Below are 20215 nucleotides of genomic sequence, written 5' to 3' on the forward strand. Positions count from 1 at the left end.
TGCCACTACATAGTTCCTGACTTTTGATCCTTGTAAAAGGACTTTGAAAATACCCACAGCCACCGCATTCCCCATCCATCGCAACCTTATGCCACAAAGGCATGTGCGCTCTGCCAAATTTAAACACAAAAGCAGTGCTAAACAGCGACAGCTCTGGCGTGCCCCTGGTCTGGGGGAGCAGATCTCTTTCCCGACCTCTACTCCCCCACTCTTCTTCTCAACCCTTCACTGGTTTCTTTCCCCGTGTATTCTAAGCAGCTCAGACAAGGAGAAATGCTACAGCACACAAGGGAGACTCAGCTGAAGCCCTGAAGACAAGAGCTGTGTGCGTTGTCTCTTCCTCCTTCATAAATACAGCTGAGATGACGACTGGATAATTGGCTAAGTGCCTGTCAGCTTAATAACAGAGAGAGAGGGAGAAAGAGAGAGACAGAGGCAAAAGGAGAGATTTGTATTTACTATTCAAAGTCATGGATGCTGCCTGCCAGTGGATTTCAACACGGGTTTTGTTTGCAGAGGAAGGCATGAAAGGTGATTGAATGTGCAGCTCTGAATCACGGTCTCCTGTGAGGGTGGACAACCAGCTTGGGATGGAGGGTGAAAGTAGAGCACTGATGTAGCTGCCATACAGACACTATTGTGCTTCTGGTTAAAGTATCTGTGGTTTCCTACACCAGAAAAGCATCACCACCATCATCCCTGGTAAGGCGCTGCTCTCACTGATACACTAAGTCTTACTGTGTTAGGACAATGACAGTGGTGCATCTCCAACATGGTCATCCTGCTGACCCTGAGAGAAGAAGATACAGTGGCACCATGAGCGGCAGCCGCACAGTGGTGGGACCACTCCTCTTTTGTTTTCCAAGTGCACAATACAGAAGTTGGTACGGGTGGGAGGTGGAGCTGGAGCCCTCTTGGCCTTCCTTTCCCTCATAAATCTGGTGCTCTTCTAGGAACCTATCTAAGGAGAGCACCTGTGATGAGAAACCATTAAGACATGTCTGGGTTCTTTCAGGACAGAGGGAGGCTGTGTGCAGGAGAGAAGCCTCCTTGCTCTTTCAAAGTTTTCACTGCTTCCCTCTGCCACTGAAATGCAAATTGATGGGTGTGATTCAGGTTACCTCTGGAAAGGGTCAGTATTGGCCAGATCTACAGTGGTGTTAATCACTGAGCCTCAGAAGAGGAAGATGCTACATTCTGTTGCTATATACTTGCTGCTTTTTTCCTTAAAAGCTGTTGCAGATGAAACACACCGAAACAAAAGGACACTTCCAGCATTAGTGAAGATTACTGAGGTCCAGGAGTTGGAAAAAGCCACAGAGACCTCCAAGTAAGCAGACCCTTATCTGAACAAACTGGCAGTGCTGCCTCTCAGTTGCAAGTGTGGCAACTTTGCAAAGTATATGAAAATTTGTCCAACTACACAAGAGAAAACACTTTCCATTTTTAAATAGGAGCAAACATAGGGAAACACACCCTTGCACACAGGCACACACCGCCCAAATTTCATACAGATGTTCAATTGCAAAGCATCTGCTGAATGCCAGCCCAGTGTGAGTGGGCTCATTTCCATCAAGTCATTTGGGACCGAGGAAGCCCAGCCCCAGTGAAATCAATAGAACTGCAGCAGTGCTATTGCTCCTCTCTTTGCACGGGGCTGAGCACAGTGGGGAAACTCTAGGACCACAGCCGACCTCTCCCACACAATCAAGTTGCTCCTAATAAAAATCTGCAGAAATATATGAGCACAGAGGAGACTGGCGGTTCAGGTTATTTTGAAATAGCTGTTTTCTAGGCAGAGGTGAAACTCATCATTATTAGTTCCCATTACTTACCATAAAACCAGGCACATTAGATGTGCTCAAAGCCTGAAGCAAATGCTTTGGTGTCAGATTCAGCTGAAAATCACATTCGTTTTTTCTTCAGTGAGAGAACAGTAAAAGAAAACTCAGTAAATTCCTGACTTCACCTTTGTGCTCTCCATTGCACTTTCTCCAGCAGAGCACAAGTTCACACAAACCAGAGTGAATTTTGATGGACAACAAAACTAGGTAACTTCAATGAAAATGGCTATATTCAGCCTCACTGTGAGCCTGCTGAAGCCCTGCTGCTGCATCAGCAGCAAGCTGTGGCCCCGCAGATCTGTCAGAATCAGATGCCTGTGGGTCTGGATATAAAGGGCAGGTATGTGTAACATATATTCTGAAAACTTACAGTTACGAGATGGCAAATTCCAGTAACTATGAGCTATTTTAAGAATAGGTCTTTCCTCATGACCTGCTGGGGAGGGGAGTGGAAGAGGTACCGACTCTGAGACACTTCAGGTAGCGTGTAGTACTATGAAAATTATGCCAACTAAGTAGGAAAACATACGCTACTTAGTTGCAAGCTGAAGTGTGTGTGCAGACTCAGGGGAGGAGGTTAAAGCCAAACAGTTCAATGCTATCTCTCCATCCTTCCAAATGCTAAATATATGTACAGTGTTATTAAACATGCAACATTTCACCAAAGAAAGCCTTTCCTTTTCTAATTTCCATTCCACTTTTCCTTGTGATGGGTTAGTCCCACCCCACAGAAAGGACTTTCTCACAAAGGACCCCCTTGCCTCTGGGTATGCCATGTAAGAACAATTGGTGTGTATAGGAAAAGATGATGATTGCCAGCCTTTGACCATACACATACTGCAACTTCCTTTATCGTATGTGTACACACAGACTCACATATCTATGGATGCATGTGTGCCTTCATATAATGGCACCATCTGCTGCCAGAGCTGGAAGTTTTGCAACATCATCTGTTACTACATCTATACATTTTTATTTTTCATTTGGAGGAAAGAATCAGCAGAGTTTGTACAGATCCCGACTTACCCTGTCTCAAAACACAGACACTAGAATTGAAACTAAAGGCTTTGTACAGACCAAAGAGAGAGGAAAGCACTTGGGACTTTTAGTCAACACTACTGTGGATGAGGATGTACTAGAGAATCCTCATTTGTCACATCTTCTGGATTTTTGTGTGGCTGAGCCAAAAGGCAACCCAAGCTAATGGATAGGTCACTAGGCGGGTGTGCCTGAGCCCTGTGAGCAGCCCTGGGCGAGTCCCCTCACCTCCTGCCCACCCCCAGCCTGGGTCCATCCCAGATAATAGCCTGCCTGCCCTGCAGAAGAGGGGATCTCTCACTCTCTGCTCACGTGGCACTTAATACAAAGGGTGCCTCAACCTAGTGGTGGCCTCTAAGTGCCACCACAATACCACTAATAATCAAGGTTACGATTTTACTGCCAAGACTGTATTATTATGTGGCATTATATGTTTGAACATGCCTATTCTTATTTCTTGCAAAGGGCTCAGCTCAGTGCTCCCTGTTATAAATCATATGCTAATTGGAAGTGTAATCTGAACAGCTCTTACTTTTCTTTTAAACTGACGGTATAGGGCATAAAATTTGTTGTGATGTTGCGTTGCTATTTTGCCTGAGGTGCTTTTGTCCTTCTAGCACAGTTCCACATGTAACATATCAGCAAAATACTGGGAGGCCAAGAACAGAGTTTGCATAAATTGCTTATACTGCAGGATTACTCCAACAGCACTGTCATTACTGCTGGTAATTTGATTCTAGCCCATCCTTTGAAACACACAACTTGTAGAAACTAAGTACCCGTTAGGATGGATGTTCCTAAATGTGCTATCAGCCTGAAACTTTACATTATTTTAAAATACCTGGTAAAAATGAAAAATGCACACTCAGTCAAATGTTGGTTTTCATCTGCACATCAGCATCAGATTGTTTTAATTCTTGATGAAAAGTTGATGCTTGGAAAAACTCAAGAGCAATGAGCCAAATTCTGGCTTTGATGAGATCCCAGTTCTCCAAAGGCTAAACATCATCTGAGCAGTGCTCAGAAGCTTATGCCCTGTATGAGTCACTTGTACCTCTTTATTAACAGTCTCTGGGAATCTGCCCCAAAGACAAATGGAATATTTCTGGCTCTGCCCTTGGGCTTTAGTGGATTTGTACTGGTATAACAGAACAGATTGGAATGGAGATGTGACCCATTTTGGTTCCAGTTGGTGATGAGCTCCATTTCAGGAGTTTTTAAAGACTAAATTTGCACTTGTGCCAGAACTTCCAAAATCCCTGGGCAACCTCCAAGTCCTGCTGACACCCTCAGATGAGCTCTTGGAAGGCACTTTGAGGTGAGCTGCTGTGGTTGTTCTGAGACAGCTGTACAGGTACCTGATCCCATAACATGGACTCCCCACTGCCAGTTTGCTTTTAAACAATCCAGAGGGCCAAACACAACACAGAAACAGAGTTCCCTTCCTTCCCAGTTTACAGCAGATGCCCTTCATTACTGCACATGTCCCAGCTTAGCCAACATCCTCATATTCCTCATCCCCTCCCTAGGCTGAACGTGTGTTACAGAGCACAGGGTGTACCCACCTCTGCTCACACAAAATGTGCAGAGCAAATTAAGTGGGAAGGGATGCTGAAGGCAGGCAAACAGCAAGAAGATTTGGGGTTGGGGCCTGTTTTCCTTTTCCTATTTTAATTAGTTTAAGGGATATGTTGTGCATTTCTTGTTTGGATATTATTTTCTTCTTTTCCTAACACCAAGCAGGGAAGTTGCATACAAAACCTGACAACCTCATGATTGTAATCTTGAAAGCAAGACATCAGCAGGAACTGTAGCCAAACTTCCCTCTCAATACTAAAAATAAAGTTGTGTCCTTCTTCACTTGCTGAAGACAGAGCTAAATGAAAGCTTAGTAAGTCTTAACAGGCTCACCAATACTACAGTGTCATCTTTAAAACATCCTACTCTCTTTTCTTGGCCGCAGCTGGACAAACACCTGCAACTCTACTCAGCCCTTCTCACCTGTTGCAGCTTTCAGACCCCTCCTTTCTTTTCGCCTTGTTCTAAGGAACAGACAATTACCTTTTCCCTGCAGATAGCCTATAATGAGCTATTTTTAGTCTCTCTGCAATTCCCTAACTTCCCCATGCCAAATACTCACTAAGAGTCATCAACCTTCAGCAAGGCCGACACATGAATCAAATCTGCTGCCAGGTCATTTAGGAGATGAGCCAGTTTAGAGTTAGGGACATTTTTTAATAGTCCCAGACCAGGGGAATATTTTAAATGCTATAGCTTTAAAGAGTCATCTCCAAACTTTTCAGAATAATTCTATTCTGAGTAATAAGCTGCAGATGAAGCTTCAAAGGACTGGCTTCCTTTAGGAACATTAGGGCTTATAATAAACTATTTTTTCTCCACTTCATAGATCAGTCCACCCACCCATTTTTCCACCTACAAGTGTAACCCTATATACAAATGTATAAGGCACCAAGAGGAAGACTCATTTAGAATATCCTGTCCCTGGTGATTTGCTGAATGATTTGCATCACAATTTACAGGAACAAAATGTTTTTAGTTATCTTATCGCTATGTATACTGCTTTTATTTCTCTCCAACTGCGCATCATTTTTTCTCCCTCCTACATTTTCATTTCCCTTCAGCTACAGGAGCTACTGGGCACTGGTAAACTGATGCTGCACAATCCCTCTGAAGCAGATGTTTAGCAAAGATAGGTGATATGATCCATGCATAGAAAACTCTTACCTATTTCTCTGTGGACATAAAGTTCTGCTTTAAACAGGGTTAGTATAGATCATCTAATGGAGTTTTTATTTTTTGCCATCTAGCTCTTTTCCTTCTGTTGTCATAGTGGATCTATAGACACGGAGAGTGAGGCACTGGGAGTTTTTAAAAACAAGGATGTCTTAAAGTGAGTTATGTTTTGGAGGGTTGAGAAAACAGTGAGGGGTAAGCTAGCAAACAAACCTTTGCTTTAAAACTGAGGACATGAAATGTTATCCTGCAGGACCTAAAGTCCATGGGACACAGGAAAATCTCACACCTTCTAGCTTCACGTGGCAGTCTGTTTCCCAGTACAGCCTGGTTTCTGCTTCTTGTCTGAAGGAGGAACTCAAATATCCCAGAAACCTGGGTCTGGTCTCAGAAAAAGGGAGAGGAGACAGCTGCCCTTCCTAGGAAATGTGAAAAGCATATAGCTGGCCAGATCTTCTTAAAGAGCTTAGGAAGACAGCTGAAGGAAAAAGGTATAGCCTGTGCGCCGGTCACAGTCACATCTGACAGAAATGCAGCCTGCCAGAAACACAGTATTGCCCGGGGCAAGCATTTACATGGCCGGGTGGTGTGCTGCTCCTGCAGACTGTGTCACTTGGCACACATCTGGCTGACACAGCTGGATCACTTCACTCAGGTGTTTTATTTTAGTGCCTGACATAACACGGGCAAGCCACACGCAATCACTGAAACCACTCTCCCATGCAGCCCCGTGGAGCTGGCTGATGAAGGAACGCTTTACACGCAGCACTTGCAGGCACCATCTCCACCATCCGCTCAGCCCTCTCGGCTGCAAAGGCAGCTTTAGCACACAGCAGCTAGATAAACTGAAAAGCTCCAAGGTTAAGTGGGAAATAGAAATCTAGTGACCCCTGTCTGGGTAAGTGAGCTTAATGACTTGTCTGCTGCTGCATGTAGCAAACATGCTGGCAAACATCTGTCTGAGCAGCCCCTCCAAAATAAATGATTGATGGAAGCGATTTGGCTTTAAAAATGGGATAAGTCAGCTAGGAGTCCTGCTAGAAAAGGGTTAATGGGATATATGAATTGGTAGTGAGTGGAAGAGAGAGTAGAGAAGCTGGAGTCAGAGGCAACACCCCTTGTTAGGTGTTTACCATGTCGAATCTAAACCGCTTCCACTGCATATGCAAGGCAGATGAATTACTCTGTAAATCCTATTACTCTGTGTGGATAAATCTTACATTCAAGTTAACAAGTCTGGAGAGCTGGGGAATGGAAGCTGCTGAATGGATATTCCAGGATCAAAACAACCGAGGACATGGGAGGCGACCAAAGCGATATGCGTACGCGCGCGCACACACACACACACACACACATACACACACACACACACATCCCTCTTCCAGCATCCTTCTTCCCTCTATCATTAAATGGGAGGGATGCAGGACACAGGGGATCATGTAGCAGAGTGTTTGGTGACATCCAGCAGGATTTATTTCATGGAAAGAGAAAGAAAACTTTGCTGCTGCTGTTAGCTTTACTAGGGGATTGCTCCCTTGATGCTTCAGGGTTTGTGCACTATCAGCTCCTCACACAGATCACAGACTTATTTTAAATTACACCCAGTAGTTTTACAGCCATAATACACAGTGTGCGCACTCACAGACACAGAATTTTCCTTCAGTAGCAGAGTAACTGCAGGTAAGTTGAGCAAGGCAGAATTTGAAAAAAGGAACCTACAGGAAAAAGACTACTGCAGTTCAGCTATTTGGGACGCTCCTAACTGAAAGCCCAAGTAATGTCAGAAGTCACTTTGGAAAACCTGCACAATGAAATCAGAAATATAACACTTCATACTGCCAGTAAGCAAGGTTTCATACGCAAAGACATCCTCATCACAACCAGACATACAGGCACAGCATACACCCATTTTTTTAGCCCTGTAAAAAACCCCAGCACACTAAGATGCAATCTTTGTAAATTGTAGCAGTCAGAGCTGCTACACCATCTTTTCACCAGCCTTTTCAACAATTGTATCCATCTTCCCTCCCCACAGGGCAGAAAAATAAATAAATAAAATTAAATGACAAGAGTTTCCCAAAAGAACTTGCCTGAGAGTTCTGGCAGCACCAGGGATAAAGTTTTTGCATATGCTCAAAAAGAAGCATGGGAAGATCAATGGAACATCTGGCAAGCACAGCTGGATCACTTTTCGATTCCTCTATTGAATACTGCGGGGCTGGTGGAAAGAGCTGGCAGATCTTTCCCCACTGAAATTCTTTCGATCCAGAGCACTACACACAGGATAGGGTGGCAAGAAGTGTTCAAAATCTTTGCTATTTTTTTCATATTAAAGCACAAACACACACAGAGAGCCTGTTTGTAGCAGCTGCTGCTACTGTAGTTTGAGAGGTAAAATAACACACAATCTCACAGAGACTTATACACACAAATCTATATCACGTCACACGTACACGTTGCATACATGGCAATATAGATGCACACACAGAAGAGGAAAAGTTGGCAAAATGCCCTACCTGAGGATGGCTGTGTCCCCTTGCCTCACGGTGATGTTATCGGTACCTCGGGTAAAATCCACGCTGCGGACTGGCAGCCCTGTAGGGAGAAGGCAAAGCAATCTCAGTAGGACCAGCGGTAATTGTTTCCGATCAGGCTGAGCCCTTGCTACCATGGCTGGTCTCGTCGAGTTTCACTGTCAGTATTTGTCTCTTTCTCTGCCTGTGTATGTGGACAGACAGACGAAGAAAGAAAAACAATAATAATAATGTACAACTCTCGTTCTGATCGACACTCCAAGAAAGGGGAGGTGATTTCACAGTCCTTCTCAGCTGCCACTTTCTCTTGCTCTTTTCAGTCTCTTGATGGCTTCTTTCCCTTCCTTGCTTTTTTTTTTTTTTTCTTTTTTTTAAGGCTCTCAAAAAAAAAAAAAAAAAAGTCTTAGCAAGCCTTCAAATAAAAAAGGGGGGAGGAAAAAAAGAAGCAATACGAAAAAGTCAGGTAGCAAAATAACTACGGAATAATAACAGTTAAGTCGACCCGTTTAGAGTGATGAAGAGAGGTGGGAAAAAAAAAAAAAAAAAAAAAAAAAGGAGAAGGAACAAGAGGAATCCTGTGCCACCGGGATGCGGGAGGGGATAGTCCTGTGGCTGTGCAGCCTCCAGCCCCGCGCTCCCTCCTAACCCACTTTCCCAGGCGGAGCGAGGGAGGGAGGAGGAGGAGGAGGAGGAGAGAGGGAGAGAGGGAGGAGGGAGCCTTACTCGTGAGACGGCAGCTCGGCACCACAGCGGCGGCGGCGGGCGCGGAGGGAGCGGGGCCGCGCTCCCATCGCTCTCCCGCGGGCAAAGCCGCCCGGGGCTCCGCGCCGGGGACCGGGGCTGCCCGGGGGGACACGGGACGGCGGCCGGGGCGGGGAGGGGGCACCGCAGCGGGGAGAGGGGGCTTGGAAAGGCATGAGGGCTGCAAGACAGAGGGGGTGAGTCCCGAAGGAGAGGGGAGGAGGGAGAGAGGGAAGGGGATGGAATGGGGGGGCTGGAGAAAGGAGGAGAAGGGGAGCGGGGAACTGGAGCGGGAAGCAGAGAGAAGGCAGGAGCAGCCGGGAGATGCCGAGTGGGAGGGAGGCACAGGGAGTAGGGCATAGAGGACGGAGGAAGGTACGGCCAATATTCTCAAGATGAAATAGTGAGGAAAGTGGGTCTGTGGCCAAAAGTGCAAACAACTTGGCTTAGCGGCCTGAAGCCACACGCCAGCTGATTTACAGAGCAGCATCCTTGGCAACTGCCTCTGCAGCCTTAGACCTTGCTTCTTCCCCGCTCAGACTTTCCTCTCGGCAGATACCAGTTGTACATCCCTCCCTCCCACCTCTCTCCACTCAGCCCTTCCCGCCCCCCACCCCCTTTCCCAGCCTCGGAGCGACGGAGCGGAGACAATGCCGGCATTGAGCTGCCCGCGGTGTGAATGCTCGGCCTGTGCTGCCAGAGCCCGCAGCTGAGCCCCGCGCCCGCCGCCAGCAGCGCTCCCGCAGCCCGCAGCCCGCGGCCGCCGCAGAGAGAAGGGAGATTAAATTAATGGAAAGGAATAAGCCCTGTGTTTTATTGCTGATGCCTGCCTGCCATTCCACCAACCCGATCTCTGCCTGCGGGAGGGATCAGAATTGCTCCTGGGGATGCTTCGCTAATGTAACCCTTCTGTGGCCAAAGCACGGCGAGGCTGGGACGGAGAAGCAAAGAAGGAAGGGGAGGTTTAAGAGGGCTCCAGAGAATCAGGTGCAAGAAAAGCCATGGGGTTACTTGGCTAAGAGTTGCTGTCCTGTGTGGTTACAGCGCTGGTACATGAGCAGGAAGGGAAAAACTAGGTCTTGTACGTAGCCTGCTTCACCTCTGCTCCTGCAGCCTTGTGTGCTCAAACTGAAGAGACATAAGGAATGTCACAGAAATGGGCATGTGGGACCAGATCAAAGGACCCTCTAACCCTTCCTCCTGTCTCCAAGCAGCCTGAAGCCAATGGCTGGTGAAGCTCTCAAGCACAGGGCAAGCATGCAGTGGTACTGCCCCAGGGCACTTATCTCTTTCTAGTGATTTATGGCTAAGGCATGTCCCCAGCCAGTGGCACTGCCTTTGTAGTTAATAGTACTTGAATGATTTTCTTCTTCCAGGAATACATCCAGTTGCTTTCTGAACTCTAGAAACTGGCCCCTGCAGCCTTGGTATGGAAAGGCCGTGCTGTCTGAGTACTTAAACAATCCCTGCAAGTGTTAAAGGCCCACAAATTAGGGACTAAGGTCATGACACTGCTGCTCCAGTGCCACGCATGCAGTAGCAAGAAGAGATGACTGCTTTGTATTCAAGCCAAAGAGTGAGGCAAGTCAGACGTTTCCTCTGCAGTAGATTTGGCACGGATAGCACCAGATGGGGAGAGGAATGAGGACCTAAAGGGGTTAATCCAAATACTAGATGTACCCAAGGTACTGCAGAGAGAAATACCATCTCACAAGGATAATGCTCTGGAGAAGAGCATGCTGCTGACACCTGATTGCTGACTAGTAACCATCACTCTAGGATGGAGAGTGCAAGGCACAGAGATGCATCAGGCTGCTGGCATGCCAGAAGAGGGGCATCAGCAAGGAAACCTCTGCACTCCCTGTGACAGACTTTGAGTACACCTAAAAGACCTGGTCCCATATGAAGTTAGCAATGAAAGAAGTGCACCCCTCTCAAGCCAGTGTTGCATGGACTCTTTTTACAAGAGTCTCCCAAATATGTTTCATCTACATTTAATAAGAGCTATTGTATGTTAATTAAATGCCCGTGGAGTAAGGAAAATATATTTGTCGAAGATTAACTATTATGCAATGCAAGAAGCATCTGCCACCCAACTGCTAGAGCTCACTAAATATTTCCTTATCTCAGAGTATTTACTTAGGAGGCAATAACTATCCAGTTAAATCTAAATTTAATGCTTAGTTAAATATAGTTCGTAGAAAGCAGCACCAATATGTTTTATACAGAAAAGGACAGAGGGGGTTTCAGGGAGGGAGAAGGAAGGAATCCTGTCTCCAGGCTCCCGTAGGATCCTAATTCAAGGTGGGACTGTATGTGGCCATACCTCTCTACCAAGAAAGGTGCATCACACAGGGCTCAGAGGCTCCTTTCTGCTGATCCAGCAGTACAGGGGATGATTTAATCTTCTTACGCATTTATACAACCCTCATTAGAAGTACTGTAGCATAACTATTTAATAATAATAATAATAATCATCAGAGAGATGAGGAAGAAATTCCCTTGAGGGTTTTGTGAATCTTGTGAAAAATAAAACAAAAACAAAGAGGATGGGTCTTATTTGCTTTTTGAAGGGGATAGAAGCAAAAGGAAGGGGTTGCATAGTTGTAAAAGGCCAAACAAGCAGGAATCACACAAATCCTAGGAGAGCGCCTCATGAGTAAAATAAATAATGTTATTTTTGTATGTGTTCCCAGAAGAAATAACTCTCTGGACCCATCTCCCCCTGCTGGAAGCAGATAATGAAACAGCAGGTCTGGCTCTTAACTTTGCTAACTTGAGGAAAAATTCAGGTGAACAATCAGAGCATGGACACCACAAATCCATACCACAGCCTTTTTGTGCCATTTATCAGTACTCCTGACAGGTGCAGGACTGGCAGGATTAGCACAAGTGACCAGATTTTGTAACTATGCAGTTCAGGAATAGACGGAGCAGCATGATGCCAGCCCTACAGGTACCACATCATTCCCCTCCAGTACAAAACACTTAAACCCTGTTTAAAGGCAACAGGGCCCAGAGCAACACACTTGCCGAGCAAAGACTGTAAGGCACAGCCAGAGACATGGTAGAAATATTTGGATGGCAGGTGAAGGAACATATTTGTGTTTCCATGCTATGGATGTGAGATTTGTACCAGCTGGAAGGAAAACAACAGGATGAGCTGAGGCAGCTTAGCTATCCCTACTTTCCCTGTCTTTGAGGGGAATGGGCTGAAGACATCACACCGTGGACACTTAGTCCAGCTAAAGGAGAGAGTTTCCACACTGGTCCTTGGATGGACAGGAGATATGCTGAGATATGCCATGCTGGGCAGCCCTAGGACAGCTATTCAGGTCACCTCAGCCTCCCTGCGTGGCAGCTCAGTTTTTCAGATACTCAGGGACTGACATTGTGAAAGCCTGAAGTGCCATCTGCTTTTCATGGAGAGCCAAGAGACACTGAAAGCATGGACTCTGTCCACAAATAGGAGTGGGGTTGTTTTTTGCATTTGAGGTGACTATAAGCAAAAAGCAATCCATGCACTTCAGTCAAGGCCAACTGCAACAACCATCTGTATGATGTGGATGGCTGCTCTCTGGGACTAAAGTGAGGCTCGTCAGCTCACACCACAAACAGCCACACAAAATGGAACTGTTCTCACTTGGCTTTTCATTCATTACCAGCCACACCAAAACTAGTGACTTGATCCCAAATATTGCTGGAATCAGGGAAAAGGCATTTCTGAAAAATACCAAAAAAGCAAACTGCTCACACAAGTCTCCAGACCATATCATGACTGACACAAGAGTTTTAAGGGAGCAATGGCTCTGCCATTGCTGCCAATGGGAGCAATAAGAGCAATGGCTCTGCCAGCAGAGTCCAGGCACATAGGGACTTTATTTGGGATATCTGCAACAGTGAGTGAAAACGTATGATGTTTTGTGAGCTATAACGCATTTAGTCAAGATACACTGCCACACAATGCAGCAGAGCCTGCTCAAAGTTTCTCAGCCATGAAGAGAAAATGCAATTTTGTCTCATTGGCAGAGGAGTTATGGAGAGGAACGAGGAAGAGCCAAAGGGGTTTCACAACATGGTGAGGAAGATTAAGGGACCGTGGAAGGACAGCCGCGATCTCTCTGTCCTCTCTTCATTCCCATATCTGCAGCCCCTACATGCACACATTTCTGCTCTGATGTGCAAGGGTGGCACTCCACTGCAAATAAGTGGTTATATTCCATTCTCCTTTGGTCCCTGGGATACAGAGAGCCATAAGAGTAGGAGAAAAGGAGGAAAAGCAGGGCTAGAAAGGAGATGGGAAATCAAACTTAGAAAGCACTTATTATAGGGAAAAATTCTGCAGTTTGAGAAAAATACATATATATGGTTTCTATGAATACTTTGCAAGTCTAAAAATTAAACTGGCTTTTGATGCTGAAAAAAAGAGCCAGTTTAGAGACATGGCTATCAACTATACATGTAATGCAACAAGGCCAAGCTTCCTCTGAAGTAAGGACCTCATTATGTAGAAGAATTTACTGCATCGAGAGCACTCAGCTAGGCCATAACTGCGGATGATAACATGCAAGCACAACACCTCTCTCTAAGTGCGGTCACTGAGCTGTAACAGAACGCTCCTGTACAAGAGCAAGAACTGATTTTCACCAGTTTGTAACCTTGCTACTATGCAATTGATCTGGTTTCACATATGATCTCCTTGGTGTGGACAATTTAGAGGCCAAGGGCCAGGTTCTCTGTTGCTGTAAGCTGACATATCACCACCAGTGTCAGAAGAGCTATGCTGATCTACACCAGCTAAAAACAAGCTGTGAAGTTCATCTTCTTCTGTGCTGCATACATAGAGAACTGTGCTATTATCTTTGAAAGAAAAAAATTGTTTGACCGGATGAAGAGATGTTATGCTCAGACTTTTCAGAAAGTTTCACCTTTACTTAAAGACCAAATCTGAAGGCTGGACGGGAGGAAAACAGTAGCCTGAAGATGCCTTTTTTTCATCACTCTGATCAAGCAGAATTAAAGAATTAGTACTGCAGATGGTTTGTAGCCTTAATTACTGGTTGCCATCACAGCAAGTGCTTGTAGAACTACAGAAATCTTTGTAGAAGGATCCTTCCTGCTTGAGAGGGTCAAGACAAAGGTAGTGCTTCTTTTTTTGCTTAAAACAAGTTACCCTTCCAGTCCTATATAAATACAACAATACAAGAATAAAAGTCATCAGTAGTGTCAAGAGCATCAGACTGCCTTTCCTCTGAAAGATGACATACCATTACTGACTTCCTTACCAACACCTCTCAACTGGACTCTGCAGCTTCTTGACAGAGCATGTCAAATCATTTTGAAACCCCTGTGGGCCAGGCTGCTCAGCCAGTGCTGCTGTGTGGCAGGTAGCCAAGCTGCCTGCCATCCCCCAGCCCAGACAGCAATCCCAGTGGGAAACTGTGGGACCTGTCCCCACAAGAACGGCTGGCTGGTGGCTTCAGCGGCAGGGGAATAGCTGATCCCAGTTCTGACATTCCTCGTGGGAACAAGGTAGTATGTCAGCCTGTGTTTTTTAAACGTGACTGTAAGGATTTAGGCATGCAAATCTAGACAAGAAGTCCATACCTCCCACTGAGGACAGCTTCAAAATCTCTTTATATGTGGCAGTGAATGGTTGCTTCACTAGTGTCATGTAACTTGATGAGTCAGGCAGAGCCAGAGCTCAACTCTACAGGTCCTTAAATAAGTCATTTCCACATAGGAAGGCAGTAGCTCTATCTGCTTACTCCTACTACCTCCCAAAAACTTTCCTCCCAGTGCCAGTGAATATTTACTGTTCTCAGCAAAAGTAACTAGGATTAACTTCACAAGTGACTACAGTGGTTAACAGTCCCTCCCAACACAGAAGCAGAGAGATGACCCAAAGGTTGGGAAGTTCTAGGAGGACAGTCCAAATTCCTCAGTGAATTTGGGAAAATTACTTAATGAAGCAGTCACAGAGGCATAAAAAGTTAATTTCCCTAGACTCCCTCTGCCCTCAGAGAAGTAATCTTGTCTTGAGGGCACTCACAGCAGATGCCTAATTTAACCATATTAAATTGCCCTGTCTCTCAGGGCACGTCAAAGTTTACAGCTCCATTGCAGAGATCCTCACACAAGCTTCCAATCCTACCCACAGAGAGAGAAGCCCTGAAGGCTGCAGGGTGATCTGACACGATCTGACACTACTCTACACAAAGCCCCTGCAAGAGTCATGCTACAGAACATGCCAGGCATGACCTATTTCCAACCTACTCCTTAACAGGCCCCAAAACAACTGCCTGGCAGCTGCAAGGGACAGAGATGGCTGCAAACAGGAATTCCATACAGATAAGAGATGGTCAAACCCATCCTGAGGAGCTCTGATGCATATTCCATGACCTGCTCTGGCATGGAGTTCTCAGCACAATGCTAATGGAATGGGCATAATCACTCTGACAGCAATGACTCTGAGGAGAGCTCCAAAGTCTTGCTGAAATGATACATTCTATACATCCATCATTACCAGAGAATTAGTTTTATTGTGAAGAATAGAGTGCAGCAGGCTGTTGTGCCATGCATTTTCTTGTCCATTACAACAGCTCCAGCATTGTTTTTATGAAACTTTATGAGGCTTGCAGCAAGAAAGGAAAAATTCTCAAGTTTTGTGTGCTATCAGGACACAAGGCAGCATCCAGAAAGCCTCACATGCAAGAGAAATTTGTATGCACAAATTTGGAGAAAGTTTCCTTTGAAATTATGACCTGCTTGAATTCAAACTTCTGAAAATACTTCCATTCATTTCACTGCAGGTCTGAAAATGGGGAAAACACATCTTTATGTCCAGACCTTCAAGATCAAAAGCCAGAAGAATTGTCCCACAGACATGGGCTCAATTAATACCATCTTTATGGGCTACAGGTCAGGGATGTCTCTGCATCAGCATTTAGAATTAGTGCATGCCTAGTCTTTCAACATAAACATTTTAATGTTTCAGCTTTTCTTCTCATCTTTCCACTACCCTCTTTTAAACTTCTCCCCTTGACATTTTCAAGTTTCTCTCCCTTTCCTATGTTGCTCCCATGTCCCATTTCTGTCAGGCCATGTCATGTTCGTACATTTTAAAGCTGGAAGGGACTTCTCAGATCATCCTATCCTGCTGCCTGCCTCAAGCACAGAAACTCACTCCCTTCTTGAGTTCAATGATTAATTACCACACCGGGTTAAGAATTTTTCTTTTTGTTTTAAACACAAACGTTATTTCCTTTGTCATCCAGCTACCGAATTGAATCCTGCTTTTGTCTGCTTAAATGGTTGCCTATTGTTAAATACTATCTCCTTGAAATATTATGTTGTACCTGTTTGAGACTTACATTGTATCATTTTTGTACCTAGTTCAATACTTTGCCACAAATGCCAAATGCCCGCTGACAGAAAGGAAAACAGGGTGCTTTCAGCAGCCTCTAAGAGAGCTGGCAGATGCAGAATTAATGTCACTGTCCTTGATATGGGCCAGGTACCAAAGTAGTGGGGCTAGGAGTGGCTGTTTTAGGTCCAAGTCTAAGCATGGGAAAGGGGAAAGTAGGAGCAGGGGTGGAACAGCAGAGGACCTGCCCACCAAGAGGTGCAGAAATTAGGTAACTTCTCAGAAAGAGAAGGCATTTTGCTGGAGGTGATTGTAGCAGCTCCTTCTGTCACACAGGACAGAGGAACCTTCATTTCTGTGCTCAGATGCAGTGGCCATGCAGCTATATGGCCTGTGGGCTTCACTACTTGCAGGAGCAGCACCTCCTCATCTCAGAACCACCCTGACTCCGTTTCATCCCAACTCATGTTTAAATTGGTGTGGATAAGGCAAAACAAACCCAGGTGTGGGCAAACTTTCCAAAGTATTGGAAAGCTTTCCAACACCACTCAGATGAAGCAATACCTCTCAGAAAAAACAATACCATTCAAGGGACAGAGATTCTTCCCTGAACCACAGCTTCCAACTCTGCTAAGGCTGGGCTGGATGAAGGATGCACACATCCTGAAACAGCTCCCTAAAACAGAGGTTTGGGGAGGTCATTTATAAAAGTCTTCCAGGCAAAAGTGAGAATAAGCAGGTGTTCTCTTGAAGGGGCGTAAAATCTGTGTGGGGACTTGACCTGGTTCAGGCCCTACAGTGCCAGCAAATGCTCACATTCACACACACATACACACACACACACACACACATACACACACACAATTTACTCAGCTCCAGCAAACTGTTAGATCCAGGGTTTTGTGGAACAAAGAGCCCACAACCCACACAGGAATGGAAGAATTGCTTCCTGTGAAATCCCTGGGGGTTGTGCATAGTCCTGGCCTTCAGTGACACTTTATTACTTTCTTAATTTATACAACACACCAGTACTTTTAAAAAATAATGTAATAAGCCTGCTAGCTTCTTCCAGCAGGTAGAGATCAGGGAAGGACAAAGAGCAGGCTGGTCAGAGCACTCTAGCAGCTGGCTGAACAAAGGCAAGTGATGTGAAAAAAAATCACTGAAGTTGGATCAGACTGGAGCAATATAATAAGAAAAGGCCCAAAGAAAACCTTTGATGAAGAGATGGAGCTCTGAATAGGGCACTTACATGCTTCATTACTTGCCCTCTGATAGAGGAATGGACTGGTAGATGAACTTCAAATACCACACCTATTGCATGTGTGGGTTGAGGCTACCTCAAGTGTCCTCAGGAAAATCAATTTTTTTTACCCAAAGTTATTGTCCATAACACCTTTTCACCTTGTTCTTTCAGTCTGCAAGGAATCATCCTGTGTTTGTCAGGTGTCAGTGGGAATCAAGGGGAGGCCTGAATTTGTGAAATGGAGGGCTCCAAATCAATTAAATATCAGCTTCTGAGCTTTTGGTAAGACAACCACTTTCACATACAGCTTTGAGAAAGAATGGTAAAAGTGGTTTACCAGAGCTACTTTTCATCTGGTGAGAGTACAGCCCAAAGGAGCTGGCAGAAAAACTTTCTACAGATATGTGGTGATAAAACCTTACTGCCAAATGCAAGGGGTTACCTACTGATTGATGAGGATTCTGTGGAAGAAGGCACCTAATTTGTCTGTCAGTATCTGAGATGTCAAAGGCAACCTTGACAGGTAGTAGCCCCTTGAATGAATCAGGGGGATATAACCAAGTGGACCTCTGCCACTGATTTCTGTGGGGCTATGATTTAATTTCTTGAAGTCTGCCTCTCGCTCTCAGCCCCCATAAACTGCTCTTGGCTGGAGAATGAGTGCAAGAACAAAGCAAACACGGAAATTAAGGCACACCTTGAGATTCATGTCAATTTAACTTAACTACAACAATTTTCCAGTAAGCTCATTGCTCATCAAAGGGAGGAACAAACAGTGAATCTGGATGGCTTCAGACAAACACAGAATAAGCAAATTAAGTGCAAATTTCTCCTGCACCCAGCTCATTCAGGACACCCCTGTTCTGTCCATCAACATGCCCCGGTATTCCTGCCCACTCTCACCATCTGCTGAGGTAGCTAAGTCCTGAAAAGAAGAAGCTGCTATTGCCCATGAATTTTTAATGCAGCAAGGAAAAGGCTGCAGGAAGAAGAATATTTGGTGGCATTTACTCCCTGTGATCAAAGCCATTTCATGTCTCTTATGTGATATTATTAGAACACAATATGAAGTGAAAGCAGTGTTCAGACTGAGGTCCCTATTCAAGAAACATTTTCTGCAGAGGAGAATGCAAGAACCAATGCCACCAGGAAGCCCATGTTCTTACAGCCTCTCTGCCCATGTGTCTCTGCATCACATGACAGAAAGAGCCAAGCAGATACCTTAACTCCATTTCCCTCTATCACAAGCACGATGTTCAATGGGACACCTCCACTCACCTGTGAAAGCCTTCCAACACCAAAAAGCACTTGCATGGTCATCAATAAGAGACCCCAATGTAAAGAGACACCGTGCCACAGAAGAAGATTTGTTTTAGGTCTCTGCTATCACTGGAATTTGTTAAACAAAGTATTGACTGTGTTTGTACACACCAAGCAACCACCCAAGAAGACACAATGCCATAGAAAGAGCTGATATGTCCTTTCTCTGTCCTATCCCAAAATGAGCCCATCCTCCAGTGCCAAGAGGCACATGAAGCCCCTACAGGAAAATCTGTTATGCACTCAGTGAGTAGAAAGGGAATTTTTAGCTATTGAGAAAGGGCTACAGGAGTTCAGGCAAATTTGTCTCTCAAGAATTATGGATTAATTCTAGACCTTTCCTTTCCTGTACTAAAGGATACAACAAAACACATACTGTAGTGAGTTTTTTGAAAAATTTCTTCCTCTGACCTCAGATAAACATGGATGCACAAGAATATTCCCCTGGGAAATATCTGCATTAGCTGAATATGCTGTAATTACAAATTGCCAGTCTTATTGTCATTGTTCAATCGACAATAAAACTCAGGCACTGGAGGCCACACTGATCAAACTCCTAGCCACCAGCAATGTATCCCATACAGATCATGTTCTGCTGTTTGAAACCTTCTGAAGCAAGTCTGTCCACTGCTGGTGAGTGTTTGATGAGCTCTTCCTGAAAAGCCAATGCCTTGTTCACAATATACCTCTGATGGCACTAAGGATGCATTGTTCACACCAGCTGAAATTTCCAGCTTCTATTCCACAGCTTAAAGACTGAGATAGCTGTAAGCGACAGTCAAGGTTCAAAAAGCAGCAGGGACACCTGTGTAAAAATATTTGCCCATTGAATCCTGCTGCTGATATGAGATTCTTGACTGCTCACTGTGAACCATCGCACAAATGCATCTGCACTACGATCACACAAGACAAGAGAGCCACAAGTGAAGCTGAAGTGAAATGTAAGTATTTTGGTAAACATAAAGTCTGTAAAAGAATGCTGACAGCCATCATGCAGATGTTTACAGAGGTAACAGAAAACCTCTGGATGTGTGGGAATCCAGAGCTTCCCTCTGGCTGCTCTGGAAGGTCTGGGACCCTGGCAGGGGTCATGAACCCCCCTGCACCGAGCCCCCAGAGACACTGTATCTGATCTCTGCCCATGGAAAAGAGTTTTCAATCTTACAGGATGAATTACAAGCTCTGAGTGTTTGATATAAGTAATAATTAAGTGTGGCACGGGTGCAAAAGTAAAATTTTAGGATTCTAGATTAGGGGTCCAAAGGGGACAAGATGGAGGAAATTGGGTGTGTCTTGTCCTTTTCCTCCTTCCTCATGCCCTCCATGTTTCACTGTAGTGTTGGCATTTTTCTATTGGTTTAGGCTGGGGACA

The 20215-nt window shown here is 45.1% G+C and overlaps 1 protein-coding gene across 4 annotated transcripts in view; it reads right to left on the bottom strand.

Moving 5' to 3' along the window:
- LSAMP (limbic system associated membrane protein) overlaps positions 1–20215 on the bottom strand; it is a 1013191-nt gene that overhangs the window by 305783 nt on the left and 687193 nt on the right. For 2 of the 4 annotated variants that reach the window (XM_030285948.4, XM_041719600.2), the window contains exon 2: positions 8153–8231. In XM_030285948.4, coding sequence (XP_030141808.1) covers positions 8153–8231 — 79 coding nt within the window. Of the gene's footprint in view, positions 1–8152; positions 8813–20215 lie in introns of those variants that run through there. The other 2 variants (XM_004177104.6, XM_004177102.6) reach the window with 2 other exon arrangements.

The sequence above is a fragment of the Taeniopygia guttata genome, chromosome 1 (assembly GCF_048771995.1).
Source record: "Taeniopygia guttata chromosome 1, bTaeGut7.mat, whole genome shotgun sequence".
NCBI lineage: Eukaryota > Metazoa > Chordata > Aves > Passeriformes > Estrildidae > Taeniopygia > Taeniopygia guttata.